The sequence below is a fragment of the Oncorhynchus nerka genome, linkage group LG20 (genome assembly GCF_034236695.1).
Source record: "Oncorhynchus nerka isolate Pitt River linkage group LG20, Oner_Uvic_2.0, whole genome shotgun sequence".
NCBI lineage: Eukaryota > Metazoa > Chordata > Actinopteri > Salmoniformes > Salmonidae > Oncorhynchus > Oncorhynchus nerka.
In genome coordinates, this window is record NC_088415.1 from 56,742,430 (window position 1) to 56,757,868 (window position 15,439).

General features: G+C 42.2%; 1 protein-coding gene across 1 annotated transcript; it reads left to right on the plus strand.

Annotated features, from left to right (window-relative positions):
- The first annotated feature begins 10,674 nt into the window (after window positions 1–10,674).
- LOC115102846 (ras-related protein Rap-2b-like) lies at window positions 10,675–14,060 on the plus strand. Its single transcript, XM_029623219.2, has one exon. The coding sequence runs from the start codon at window positions 10,984–10,986 to the stop codon at window positions 11,530–11,532; it is 549 nt and encodes a 182-aa protein (XP_029479079.1). The 5' UTR covers window positions 10,675–10,983; the 3' UTR covers window positions 11,533–14,060.
- The last annotated feature ends 1,379 nt before the right edge of the window (window positions 14,061–15,439 follow it).

The window sequence follows — 15,439 nt, forward strand, 5'->3', positions numbered from 1 at the left end:
TCCATGCACCGGATGGCCTGAGAGATGCACTCCTGTTGGACTGAAAAACAAACTAATTTGGTCAGTGGTGGGTCTTTTTCAATGCTCAATGATGTATCAGCATCCTTATCTGGACAGAAAATGCATTGTTTATCATAACAAAAACTCACCTTGGAAAAAGTGGTCCTTCAACACCCAAACCTTATGCCTCATTGTTTTCTAATTTCCCAATCAACAGTCTGGATCTTCCTCTTCTGCCATGGTGGATGAGCTACCTTTTTCTGGTAAATACAGGGCCATTTCTCTTTCCCAATGGAAAATGGCAGCTACAGACCCAAGTGGTCACTGGGTTTCACTGGACCTTCAATGCTGCAGACATTTTTTGGTACCCTTCCCCAGATGTGTGCCTCAGTTGAGGCAGTTGTACTGTCAACTGTGGAGCAGTCATATTGTAGGCCAAAGAGGTCACATGATCTACTACCATGGTTCTCTGTAATTGAGCATTTGTGCACGCATATCACATTAACAAACGGCTGAGGTTCCACTGGAGGCCTCGACGTGGCCACTATCTGGAGTATTTTGAACACTAGGTGTGTTATTCACTTCCCAACCAGCCTCAGCATAGGATACAATGTTTGTAATTTTGTACCTCTGCGCTTCCATGGCTTTCTGTTGTACCTTACATCATCCATATGCGGCACTATGTTCTGTGTCACAGTTACAACATTTAACATTAGCATCAGGCCCACATTTCTCATACTCGTGATCCCCACCACACGTTACACATCTCATTTTACCTTTGCAAACATTAGCAACATTCCCCCATGCATTGGCCCTTAATGCACCGAAGTGGAGGCGGCATGCACTGTCTAACCGGATAACGGAGTGATCCTAGCTGCAACCTATGCAGCAGGTTCCCTTCAAATTGTAACAGTACAGTTGAGGTGTCCACTCGACTGCCACTCTTTTTGCTTCAGTAACTTAACCTCCTTTCAGGGAAGCATTAACTTCTTCCATGGTAATTTCAATGGCATCCCAGCAATTACTCTTCTCAGTTTAGACATAGCACCAGGAATATTCACTCTAGACCAAAACTGCTACAGACCTATATCTATCCTACCCTGCCTTTCTAAGGTCTTTGAAAGCCAAGTCAACAAACAGATCACAGACCATTTCGAATCCCACCACACCTTCTCCGCTATGCAATCTGGTTTCAGACCTGGTCATGGATGCACCTCAGCCACGCTCAAGGTCCTAAACGATATCATAACCTCCATCGTTAAGAGACAATACTGTGCAGATGTATTCATAGACCTGGCCAAGGCTTTCGACTCTGTCAATCACCACATTCTTATCAGCAGACTCAACAACCTTGGTTTCTCAAATGACTGCCTCGCCTGGTTCACCAACTACTTCTCTGATAGAGTTCAGTGTGTCAAATCGGAGGGCCTGTTGTCCGGACCTCTGGCATTCTCTATGGTGACCTCTGGCATTCTCTATGGTGGTGCCACAGGGTTAAATTCTCGGGCCGACTCTTTTCTCTGTATACATCAATGATGTCACTCTTGCTGCTGGTGATTCTCTGATCCACCTCTATACAGACAGCACCATTCTGTATACTTCTGGCCCTTCTTTGGACCCTGTGTTAACAACCCTCCAGACAAGCTTCAATGCACATACAACTCTCCTTCCGTGTCCTCCAATTGCTCTTACATACAAGTAAAACTAAATGCATGCTCTTCAACCAATCGCTGCCTGCACCTGCCCGCCCGTCCAACATCACTACACTGGACGGTTCTGACTTAGAATATGTGGACAATTACAAATACCTAGGTGTCTGGTTAGACTGTAAACTCTCCTTCCAGACTCACATCAAACATCTCCAATCCAAAGTTAAATCTAGAATTGGCTTCCTATTTTGCAACAAAGCATCCTTCACTCATGCTGCCAAACATACCCTTGTAAAACTGACCATCCTACCAATCCTTGACTTCAGCGATGTCATTTACAAAATAGCCTCCAATACCCTACTCAATAAATTGGATCTGTTTTGTCACCAAAGGCCCATATACTACCCACCACTGCGACCTGTACGCTCTCGTTGGCTGGCCCTCGCTTCATACTCGTCGCCAAACCCACTGGCTCCAGGTCATCTACAAGACCCTGCTAGGTAAAGTCCCGCCTTATCTCAGCTCGCTGGTCACCATAGCAGCACCCACCTGTAGCACGCGCTCCAGTAGGTATATCTCTCTGGTCACCCCCAAAACCAATTCTCTCCTTCCAGTTCTGTGCTGCCAATGACTGGAATGAACTACAAACATCTCTGAAACTGGAAACACTTATCTCCCTCACTAGCTTTAAGCACCAGCTGTCAGAGCAGCTCACAGATTACTGCACCTGTACATAGCCCAACTATAATTTAGCCCAAACAACTACCTCTCCCCCAACTGTATTTATTTTATTTTATTTATTTTTGTTACGGTTTTCTTCCGTCGAAGGAGAGTCGGACCAAAATGCAGCGTGGTAATTTTGATACATGTTTAATAACGAAAAAACACGAACAATACAAAATCAACAAACGGAATGTGAAAACCTATACAGCCTATTTGGCGAAAACTAACACAGAGACAGGAACAATCACCCACGAAATACTCAAAGAATATGGCTGCCTAAATATGGTTCCCAATCAGAGACAACGATAATCACCTGACTCTGATTGAGAACCGCCTCAGGCAGCCATAGACTATGCTAGACACCCCACAAAAACCCCATGACAAAAACGCACCACAAACCCATGTCACACCCTGGCCTGACCAAATAAATGAAGACAAACATACATTACTTCGACCAGGGCGTGACAATTTTGCACCTTTGCACCCCATTATTTTTATTTCTACTTTGCACATTCTTCCACTGCAAATCTACCATTCCAGTGATTTACTTGCTATATTGTATTTACTTCGCCACCATGGCCTTTTTTTTTTGCCTTTACCTCCCTTATCTCACCTCATTTGCTCACATTGTATACAGACTTATTGTTCTACCTACTGTATTATTGACTGTATGTTTGTTTTACTCCATGTGTAACTCTGTGTTGTTGTATGTGTCGAACTCCTTTGCTTTTTCTTGGACAGGTCGCAGTTGTAAATGAGAACTTGTTCTCAACTTGCCTACCTGGTTAAATAAAGGTGAAATAAAAGGTGAAACATATATTTTTTTCCAATAGTCTACTCTATTACCCTATACATCATATTAAATTACGAGATTGGAAATCACTTTTCCCAGTGTGACATTAACTTGACCTAATTCGAATGATTGCCCTTTATTAACAAAAGCATATTTTTTTCCAAGGAAGGACCGTCTGATAGGCCTTTATAATTGTATTAATATGTTAAAGCCTTGTTAGGCTATTCAATTAAGTAGATTAATGAACAGATCATTCATACATGACTTTTCTCCCCAATCATTTTTTTATATGATAGGATGTATAATAGAATGCAATACTATGTGAATAACATTCATTAATGTTCATTTGTGTATTAATAATAATCTGATAATCAGACTGAAATGTAATATTTATCATGTTCATATGGACATACGTTACCTGATTATCAAAAGCACTCTGGTATATGGACCCCCATCCAAAGAAGTTCAAAGAGAGAAGCTTAGCCATACCAGACAGATTCCTGCAATTACCACAAGGCTGTGGATCCTACAACAGATACCAGGAAACACGACACAAGGCACCAAAACTAAGTTAAGATCAGCTTCGGGATCATTGCGGTCAGCTCTCTATCTCAATATCCCAGCCCTGGGCACATCGGAATAACTTCACAGGTATTTTAATAAATGTATTGTGTCATTTTTCTATATAAATTAAGTTTGTGGCACACTACTACTCCTTGTAGATGTCAAACACACTGTGTCTAATATTGTAACATGTAACCAGTTATTTGGGAAACGTAAAACATTTGTTATCAAAAGTAAGTGTTAGCTTTATGTTTTAAACCTCTCAACTAAAACTGCCTGTATTCCTTGTTCACATTAGATCTCAGAGAAGCTGTGGTGCGTCTAACAGAATCCATAGCAGCTGATGCATCCCACTTGGAGAAGGCGAATCAAGCAATGACCAGACGTCACCAACAGCCCACTCCACCACCTACATCAGAGTCCATAGCAGCTGATGCATCCCACTTGGAGAAGGTGAATCAAGCAATGACCAGAGGTCACCAACAGCCCACTCCACCACCTACACCAGAGTCCATAGCAGCTGATGCATCCCACTTGGAGAAGGTGAATCAAGCAATGACCAGAGGTCACCAACAGCCCACTCCACCACCTACACCAGAGTCCATAGCAGCTGATGCATCCCACTTGGAGAAGGTGAATCAAGCAATGACCAGAGGTCACCAACAGCCCACTCCACCACCTACACCAGAGTCCATAGCAGCTGATGCATCCCACTTGGAGAAGGTGAATCAAGCAATGACCAGACGTCACCAACAGCCCACTCCACCACCTACACCAGAGTCCATAGCAGCTGATGCATCCCACTTGGAGAAGGTGAATCAAGCAATGACCAGACGTCACCAACAGCCCACTCCACCACCTACACCAGAGTCCATAGCAGCTGATGCATCCCACTTGGAGAAGGTGAATCAAGCAATGACCAGACGTCACCAACAGCCCACTCCACCACCTACACCAGAGTCCATAGCAGCTGATGCATCCCACTTGGAGAAGGTGAATCAAGCAATGTCCAGATGTCACCAACAGCCCACTCCACCACCTACATCAGAGTCAGATTTTTTTAATGCTATACTGTGAGAGCATCATGTGTACCGGTCAGACCCCAGTTACAAGCTTTCGAGAAAGTGCCCCAATACCACCCCTCTTTCTACTGGACTTTTCTCCTAAAGATAGATTCCAGAGAAGGAAATGGATTGAAAACTTGACTTTCACTTTGTACAAGTATGCATGTCGTACCTACCTAGGCACTCTGGCATTCATATGGAAGGTATCCTAACATACTAATGATGTTCATGAGACCATGCTTCTGTCATCTCTACACTGAGAAAATAAATACCAACATACCAAACTAGAGCAATGCAAAAAGCATTCCTGTACAAATACACACATGCTGCCAAAGTGAACAGCTACTTCCTGTCACGTGTGCTCTCTCTCCGGCTTCTAGGTCACCAGGCTGCTCATTATGGTGCACACCTGTCATCATCGTTACGCGCATCTGCGCATCATCAGATGCACCTGGACTCCATCATGTCCCTGATTACCTTCCCTATATATGTCACTCCCTTTGGTTTCTTCCCCAGGCGTTATTGTTTCTGTTCCAGCTTCATGTCTGTGCGCTACCCGTGTTTCTTGTTTTGTATTATGTTTCGTTTTTCTATCAAATTATTAATTTCCTGAACTTGCTTCCCGACTCCCAGAGCACATTGTTACACTTCCTGAGAGAAATGTATCGGTTTCTGACAAATGAAAAGAGTTCAGCGAACAATGATGAACAGTGCCCACTTGATGAGAGAGTATCATTGTTCCTCCTTGATGGTGATGACCCAGACTTGAAATGGATTCTGAGGAATCTTAATGGCAAATCATAATCCTCATTCCAGGCCTTTTGAGATGAAGCACAGAAGTATTTTAATGAATACACAGCTCAGGTCAATGATCGTAAGTACTTGTACTTACCTTTTGCTATATCAGTTGAGGACTTGTGTGACGCAGTGGAAAAGTGGCTTAACCAGAAATTAAAATCCCATCAATACAGTGGCTAGGACTGCAGTTTACACCCAATAATCCATGGTCCATGTCTGCTCTCCAGTACATCGGAAGGTTTGACCTCAAGTTCATGGTCCAGCCTCGGGTGATAAGGGACACCTGTTGCAGTACAGTGGAACTACATTAAACAGTTTGCCTGCATGTGGCAGAAGGACTGTGAAATGTTATGTGTGGATGATAAGGCATTCATCCTTGTCGGAGAACCTGGCCAGCCTATAGGGACCTGTAACAGAGGCAGACATCCAAGCATTGCTCCTGTGAGTGGGGCAGTTCTAGCAGCTGCCAACCATGATTACCACATCAGCGGACTTGTACCATCTGTCGACTTGTGCCATCTGTCATGTTGATCCCAGCATCTCCATCTAGTTCATTCTATGATGGGAAAATTAATGTCACTGTCAAGGACAAGGTTTTCCAGCCATCCAGCCCCTTTGACACAGTTAAATCTCAGCATCCTCATAGGAGAGAACTACAGTGAAGATGTCAATCTTGATCATTCAATCTGATGGTGGCCAGAACACAGAACCACATATGTCTCTGTTCAAGCATGCCACACACTCTTGTTTGTTCAACTGGATCTTGACATGCTTATGGCCTGTAGAACAGCACCAGATGACAGCTGGGCCAACCCTGCCGAGAGAGTTAATTCCATTCTAAACTTGGGGCTTCAGGGAACAGCCCTGGTGAGGGAGAAGATGGAAGAATCAAATAAGAAGCTCGTGAAGAAGTGTAACACAATGACAAGCGTAAAACAGCCACCAAACGGCCAGACCTGAAAGAGGATTTTGAAAACAGTATGCATCCTGTTGCGGCTTTTGTGATTGGCCGGTTTGAGCGTCTTAAGTGGAAAGGAACCCACGTTGAAGTACATCAGGCCGCAACACGGGAGGAAATTGCCAATATTGCACAATTCAACATCATTAATAAAGAAGTTGACATGACCTCAGCAGAAAAGGCCTTGACAGGAAACAGTACAAGCAATTCCAGGACAGACATTTCAAGATGTCACAATACATGGTACAGATCAAGAAATGCGAGGGAGAAGATCCATGCTGGTACTGCTTAATGAATCCTTCATGCTGGCACTGCTTAATGAATCCACCATGCTGGTACTGCTTAATGAATCCTTCATGCTGGTACTGCTTAATGAATCCACCATGCTGGTACTGCTTAATGAATCCTCCATGCTGGTACTGCTTAATGAATCCTCCATGCTGGTACTGCTTAATGAATCCTCCATGCTGGTACTGCTTAATGAATCCTCCATGCTGGTACTGCTTAATGAATCCTCCATGCTGGTACTGCTTAATGAATCCTCCATGTTGGCACTGCTTAATGAATCCTCCATGCTGGTACTGCTTAATGAATCCTCCATGTTGGTACTGCTTAATGAATCCTCCATGTTGCTACTGCTTAATGAATCCTCCATGTTGGTACTGCTTAATGAATCATCCATGCTGGTACTGCTTAATGAATCCTCCATGCTGGTACTGCTTAATGAATCCTCCATGCTGGTACTGCTTAATGAATCCTCCATGTTGGTACTGCTTAATGAATCCTCCATGTTGGTACTGCTTAATGAATCCTCCATGTTGGTACTGCTTAATGAATCCTCCATGCTGGTACTGCTTAATGAATCCTCCATGCTGGTACTGCTTAATGAATCCTCCATGTTGGTACTGCTTAATGAATCCTCCATGTTGGTACTGCTTAATGAATCCTCCATGCTGGTACTGCTTAATGAATCCTCCATGTTGGTACTGCTTAATGAATCCTCCATGCTGGTACTGCTTAATGAATCCTCCATGCTGGTACTGCTTAATGAATCCTCCATGCTGGTACTGCTTAATGAATCCTCCATGTTGGTACTGCTTAATGAATCCTCCATGTTGGTACTGCTTAATGAATCCTCCATGCTGGTACTGCTTAATAAATCCTCCATGTTGGTACTGCTTAATGAATCCTTCACGCTTGCCAGAAGAACATTTTATGAAATTAAGGCTTGTGCCTGATCCAACATTGACAGCAGACAGACGTGAGCACCAGACATGTGATGATCTGTACAGCTTGGACACCACTGACAAGGATAGGCCTTCTCTATCCTTCTCTGACACCAAATATTGAACATTTAAAGTAAAGAGGAGTGCTGCCATGGTCAGTGCAAAGGTGAGAGTGACCATCAACTGTGTTGAATGTGAAAAACCAAGGTGCTTGTATGCCAAAAGCAAGCTGTCTAAAGATGAACAGAAAAGCAGTCAAACGCATTTGGGATGAGAACATTTTGTACATGTGGTTCAGAGATTTTCCAAGAAGACAATCCATATCATGAGCAGATAGTTTCTTTCAAGGGGCTAACCTGTGGAATGCAAGTGGAGACGCAGAATTACCCAGCAATCAGTGCCATTCCTAGATATGTGTGTGTCCATTGTGGATGTTCAGATTTTCTTGAGGGGGAAGAGTTGGTGAGGCTCAAACAATTCCAACATGTCAGGCCAATGTGCCCAGTGTATAAGCAAGAAGGAAAGCAGTTCATTACGAGAGCTCCAATAAATCTTAAAAATAAATGAACACCCTAGAGACCAGAATAAACAATAAATTGAGGGCCAAACACACCGTGCTGTTGAACAGTAAGAAGCAGCAGGTGATTGTGCTATTGCGTCGGACCACAGAACATTGGCCGTCATTTTCATTTCCAGATGATTCTCCATTGTTTTTTGACACCTAGTAGGTGATCTACTGCACATGGCCAACTTTAGTTATGGTGTCTTGTGAAGCTGTTCTTGATTTGATCAGATATTTTTTTAATCAGGAAAATAAACTGTCACAAGTTATGCTTCCCATTGTGTTTCATTTCTCATGGTTATAACAACATCTGCATTCTTTTTAAGAAAAATAGTGTAGGTTTTCGCATGGAATAATATAACTCTTGAAGCTCACATTAGGCCTAGAGCCTGCACAAGTGCCTAGGACAATGTGGTAAAGTACTGTTATTCCATATAAATAAAATAAAAAATAGCTTGCTCCCCTCACTTTTCTAGGGGGAAAATCCGTTAAATAGTGAATAAATTTTGTCTGTCCTAACCATACTATTTGTGACAAATTTAGTATGTTTATTGGTCATAGTATGGATATAGTTAGTATGCCAAAAGTTCCCGAATGTCATACATTTGCCAAAATGCAAAGTATACAAGCAGTGGACACTATTTCCTTGCTTTTGGGGCCCATAATGCAATACTTCAGAAAATGGGTGCGGCTTTAAAACATTTTCAGATTTGAAGAAAATGGCAGAAAATTTGCAGCCAAAGTCCGACGAGGGCAGATACATATTTATTGCTTGAACAATGTAATAAAGTAATGCCTTTTCAAATTAGTTACGTTACACGTTATGTTGTCTGACAATTTGTTAGCTACGCTAGCCTTACGAACCGCATAGCATATTATTACAGCAGTTGCTTGTATGTACCGGTATGTTTGCTAGCTACAGTCCTAACGTTAACGTAAACTCACCCCATTCCGTACAAATGTGCGCAACCGCAACATTCAAACGAGGCTACAAAGAAAACGAATGGGACTGTAGCGACTGTATTGACTTCAAAATTGGGGGTGTGAACTGCGTTTCTATTCAAGCGTTGATCGACATGGTAATGGCTCTATAGTATTGGAGAAAAGTTGAAAAAAATTGACCCTCCGTTACATTATGTCGTGTCATGTCGTAACGTACAGCACGCATAAAGCAACTATTTCTGTCTCACAATCTCTCTCCAACAGGTGTAGCACTTCTCTCATTCTTTAGAAACAAGAAATGGACAGTGACGGGGGTAAGGGGGGGATACCTAGTCATTTTTTGCACCATCAATGCATGTGATCATGACTCTCAAAGCTGCTGTTTACTTCTGAAGATCACTTTAGCACACCCCTAAAAACCCGATTCAAATTCGACACAAACCTTCGAATATGTATGTAATGACACATTATATAAACTCTTTATAGTGTTTTATTTACATTTTAGAGGCGATAAGGTGATAAGTTGGACAGATCGAGTGAAAAAAAGCAATTTTCCCACACATCTCTCCTTCTCACTATCACGCATTAGTTTCTCTTCCCCACCTGCCATTTTTAAAAAGACCCGACGGAGCTCATTTCCTTGTTGAATTATGCAGAAACGGGCAGCGTGGGGGTCATGTAATTGATTCTGTTGGAAAGGGGAGAAATTGTGCTTTACAAAGGTATTGACATCACAGTTGATCTGGAAGTATTACGTTTTTGGGGAGCTAAAATAAGGTCAATTGTACGGACCAAGACGATGTACAAAAGTGAGTGAGTTTACGTTAGTTGGCTAGTAATACATCGAACTTGCCAGTCAGTATATTATATGCTATCTAACTAACTACTCAGCGTTTAATGACTTGATTATTCATGTCATTCTCAGCTAAGCGTTAAAGTCGTTGTTTGTTCTCAATGGACATTGTTAATGAAGTCACAATGAAGTCATAAGATGTCTAGCTAGCAATTTGTTAGCTATGCTAACAAGCTAGCAAGAAGTTGCATTTCTCAACTTCCAGTAGACAGGCGAAGCGCTAGTACACTCAACTGAAATGATACTGTTTTGCTTACAATATACTAAAAAATTAACTAATAATATGTATTATATACTCTTGTATGTAGTATACAGAATGTTAGTATGGGTATTCGAACAGCTGATGTCTCAAATTTGCAGGGTGGTGAACACATTCTCACGTCAGGTTTTTTTTGTTAACTGGCGCACGCACATTTTTGGGGTATATTTTGTATGCAAGCACGGTTTATAAATGAGGCCCCAGGTGACTAATATTTGCGTAGACTAATGTTTTGGGTGACTGCCCCTTTAAGAAATCACAGAACTAAGCCTTGGTTCGTGACGTTAGTTGTCTTGCGTTGAGAAACTGTGTGCAGGAAACGCCAGCCATAGAAGAGATCACGCTTTTTAACACGGTGGCACGGTACAAACAACGGAAAATGTGCAACGCGTTATATTATTAATGTTCGGAAACGGCCGCTCTCTTCGGATTCTTACCAGGACCTTCGGAGACGACCCTCGAAAGCGTTTCCGCCGAGGGATTTGACAACTCCCACCCTCGAAAGAGCTGCCTTTCTGCGGTCTGAAAACATCGGGTCGGCCAGCGGGTGGGTAGAGGATTCGTGGAGAGGGGCTGTCTGTTTTCCGAAGCCATGAGGGAGTATAAAGTGGTCGTGTTGGGCTCGGGCGGCGTGGGTAAATCTGCATTGACTGTCCAGTTTGTGACGGGATCCTTCATTGAGAAATACGACCCCACAATAGAGGATTTTTACCGAAAGGAGATCGAGGTGGACTCGTCTCCCTCTGTTCTGGAGATACTGGACACGGCGGGGACCGAACAGTTCGCCTCCATGCGAGACCTGTACATCAAAAACGGGCAGGGGTTTATTTTGGTCTACAGTCTGGTCAACCAGCAGAGCTTCCAAGACATCAAGGCGTTGAGGGATCAAATCATCCGAGTGAAAAGATACGAGCGAGTGCCCATGGTATTGGTTGGAAATAAAGTGGACTTGGAAGGCGAGAGAGAGGTCTCTTCCGGGGAAGGCAAGGTGCTGGCTCAGGAGTGGAATTGCCCGTTTATGGAAACTTCTGCCAAAAATAAAGGCTTGGTCGACGAATTGTTCGCAGAAATCGTGAGACAGATGAACTATTCCTCTTTACCCAGCGGTGGAGATCGCTGTTGTTCTTGTGTTCTTTTCTAAGAAAACATCTTTAAGTTTGCAACTGTGATTGTTATCTAGCTAAGTAAAACTCATTAAAAAAACAAGGCCTGTTTTGATAACCTGTTGATAACAAAATTATACGGCCTCTTTTTGATAATGCGACCGTCAGTATTATTGGACAGTTATTTGCACACAACAATCGACGATGACAACAATTTATATTGAAATAGCCTAAAAAGTGTTTACATGACAAAGTACTTGAATGTTTGAGATTTAAAAAAAAAAATATCACACAGCTTTGTAATTGACACTTTTTCTGGAAACGTGCCTAACTGGGAATGTCTTATTGTAAAACCTAAGAGACGCTTTTTGTTCTGGAACTTTGGTGGGGTTTGATTACTGTTGAGTTGTACTTTTTCATGGTTTCTGGGCGGGTCCTTCTGGCCTGGAGAGGGATTAGAGGATTAGTCCCTTTGGTGAACAGGGATTGGTCACTTTTTGTGTGGATTCTGATGGGCTCAAGGACCCCCCTTCCTCCTCCATGCAAAAGCTCATGTTTGGATTTTTAGTGTCAAATAAACCCCAAACTCTGTGAATATGCACTGGTCACTGGAACTAGTTTAAACCTGAGCAACTAATTTAAAATGACTAAACATAACACATAGTCTAAACATCAAGAAATTGTGTTTTACCTGCAGAAAAAGTCCTACCAAGATGTGTTGTCAGGCCATGCATGGAGTGTTGTGGGTTGCTGTTTTTTGTGTTTTTTCTTCAGGATTTGGTAACGTTGGATTTAACTTCCCCTGCCCATCTCACTCTTCAATGTGCACAAACAAGGTCCTTACTGATGTGACATGGGGGGGGAACAGAACCCCATGTCAAGTGCCTTCCTAAGAAATACACCTGTGTCTGTATGTGCCAAACAAGGAGCCCTACAATCACAACAGTACTTTACCGTTTAATTTTCATTTCAGTTGGGCTCATAGTGAAAGAGGCTTACTTCCGGGTTGTTCCGTTTGATTTCAATCACTTTTTGACCTCACTCCTTTTTGATTAGAACTCAATTTTACGTGCACATTTGCCCATGGAAGAGGTGGTCAGAAAGTGACATTTTGGAACTGAAAGCCAAAAGATTCAGGAGATAGAGGTGCTCAAAGTTGACCAGTTTAGCATAACCCAACATACCATCAGACATCATTTCTTCATCACTGGGAAATACAAATGGTTGAGTTTGATGTAATTTAAAAGCTTAACAGGCTTGTCAAACTATTAAAAAAACTAAAACATTTTAATGTCAATTATCTAAAACTTGTAAACTCCAATTTACATATTCTGAGGTATATGTGTTGTGCCCGCCATCAGTTGAGACACAGCATACTCTTAAATACAGGTTGGGTGCCATTTGAATCTTTAGAAATAGTTCCATTCTGTGAATTATATCCATTCAGACCAGTGGAATTTAGCTGGTGGTACACCATTGAAATGAACATTTTTACTTTCACAAAGATGGCCACCGGTCCACTCACCGTTGAATGTCAACTTAAATGGGAATGTCTATTATGTATATTTCTATGATTTCAATAGGTGTCACATGGACTATTGACAGTGTAATTTCAAACAACTGATATTCTAATTCATGTCAACATTTTTTGATATGTGGACAAATCATCTTTGTGGTACCATTTGAAAGCTGAAATTTCTGTTATTCCCATTTTAATATATTTAGCCAAAACATAACACCCACCCTGTATTCAAGAGCATGCTGTGTCTCAACCAATGGCAGGCACAATACAAACACCTCACATTATGTAAAATAGGGTCTATGCTAGTACAAAGGACACTGCCCTGTGTAGGGTGCCGTCTTTCGGATGGGACGTTAAACGGGTGTCCTGACTCTGAGGTCATTAAAGATCCCATGGCACTTATCGTAAGAGGAGGGGTGTTAACTCCGGTGTCCTGGCTAAAATTAATAATCTGGCCCTCAAACCATCACGGTCACTTAATAATCCCCAGTTTACAATTGGCTCATTCATAAAATAAATAAAATATTTTTAAAAATGCGAAAAATGAAAAAGTTGAAGTTGATGTGTTTTTAGATAATTGAAGTTCAAATATTTTTTTTGAAAGACAGAAATGATTAAATAGTTTGACAACGCTGTTTGTAAGATTTAAAATGTTGTTAAACCCAGCTGTTTATATTTTCCAGTGATGAAGACATGTTCAAATCAAAAAGGTGTACAGTCAAAAAGTGATTTGAAATAAAATGTAATGGCCCTTTTTGTCTTTTTCAATGAGGAAGTTGAGGTGTAGATGGAATAACAGTTATTTCAGTGCAAAGTTTGAGCTCTGTTTTCCCCACTGGTATTCCTTCACTGAGAGTATGAGCCCAAACAGCTTTATGTTGTGGGTTCAGCAAAAAGTAAGCCATGTTTGTTTTTATCTTACAAATAGTTTCTTTCTGAAATGTGAATTCCTGATTTCAATTGTTATTTTGACCCCAGACAAGCCTTTTACCACCCACTTGTCTGGGTTGAACAACTTTTAATACAAAAGGCATTTTATGTAAAGGTTTGGTGTGTACTCTTCATTCTGTTGGTGTGGTTGTGTGAATGCTTGTGCACACGCTACACTTGAACATGTGGGGTGTAATCATTAGTGCGAACAGTTGCATTTTGCAACGAAAACAATTTTTTATTGGACAAATTCAGGTAGGTCCCTCCTCCCTGTTTCGTTCCTATGGCATCCGTTTAAAGAAACATTTTGCAACAGAATTGGCGTAATGAATACGCCTGTGGTCATTGGCATTAGGCATTGTATTTCTGATTTACTTTTGCCTCATACCTCAGGGCCTGACTCTTAACAGACCTCTCCTTTTTCAACCCTCCACAAACCTCAACAAATAACTTAATTTCCACCCTATTTCATAAACATGTTGATCTCTTTAAATTGCTCTGACACATGAATTGCTCTTTGCTTTGTCAATGGTTGAACATAAACAATATTTTCCTGTGGTCAACCTATTCAGAAGGCTTTTTCTTCCCTCCAGCTTTTTGAGTAGAGGGCAGGCTGGGTGTTCAGTTGGAGGGCTTGTTGGTTAGGGGTACTTCCCTCTTCCTGCCACATGTTTTCTGGGTAGAGGGAGTCAGGAGGGCGCAGAGGGTACTTTCTGTGTCTGGAGCCAGGCCGAATCAGCAGCAAACACACAGACGTTTGTGACACTGTGTGTGTGAGAGAGAGATGGAGGGACGAGTACTGGGAAACACTCAGCAGAGAGGGTGAAATCAGATGTGTGGGGGTGTTTGTGTTTGAAAGAAGCAGAGAGAAGTGCCAAGCCCGAGTGTTTGGGTATGTGTTTGTCTATTAAGTGAACAGTCAAAGCTTTATCATGCTGACTGGTTGGAGGCAAGACATTCCATAAATTAAGGTAGATGTAGCATAGTCATGGCGGAGGAAGGGAGAGAAGCTGAACTGTGGTGAAAGATTATATCCTCAATACTACCAAGGATATTCTAATGTGTGCATGCGTGTATACTTTATTGTTATTGAGTTGTATGTGTGTGTATAAATATCAAATACATTTATTTATCTTGGTCTGAGAGTCCTTTAGGTGCCTTTTGGTAAACTCCAAGCGTGCTGTCATGTGTCTTTTGCAGGAGTGGCTTCCGTCTGACCATAAAGGCCTGATTGGTCCCATCTCCACAGAGAAGCTCTGTCAGAGCAACCATCCGCTTCTTGGTTACGTCCCTGACCAAGGCCCTTGCTCAGTTTGTTCGGGCAGCCAGCTGTGTTCTTGGGGACCTTCAATGCTGCAGAAATGTTTTGGTACCCTTCCCCAGATCTGTACCTCGACACAATCCTGTCTCTGAGCTCTACGGACAATTCCTTTAACCTCATGGCTTGGTTTTTGCTCTGACATGCACTGTCAACTGTGGTGCCTTTCCAAACC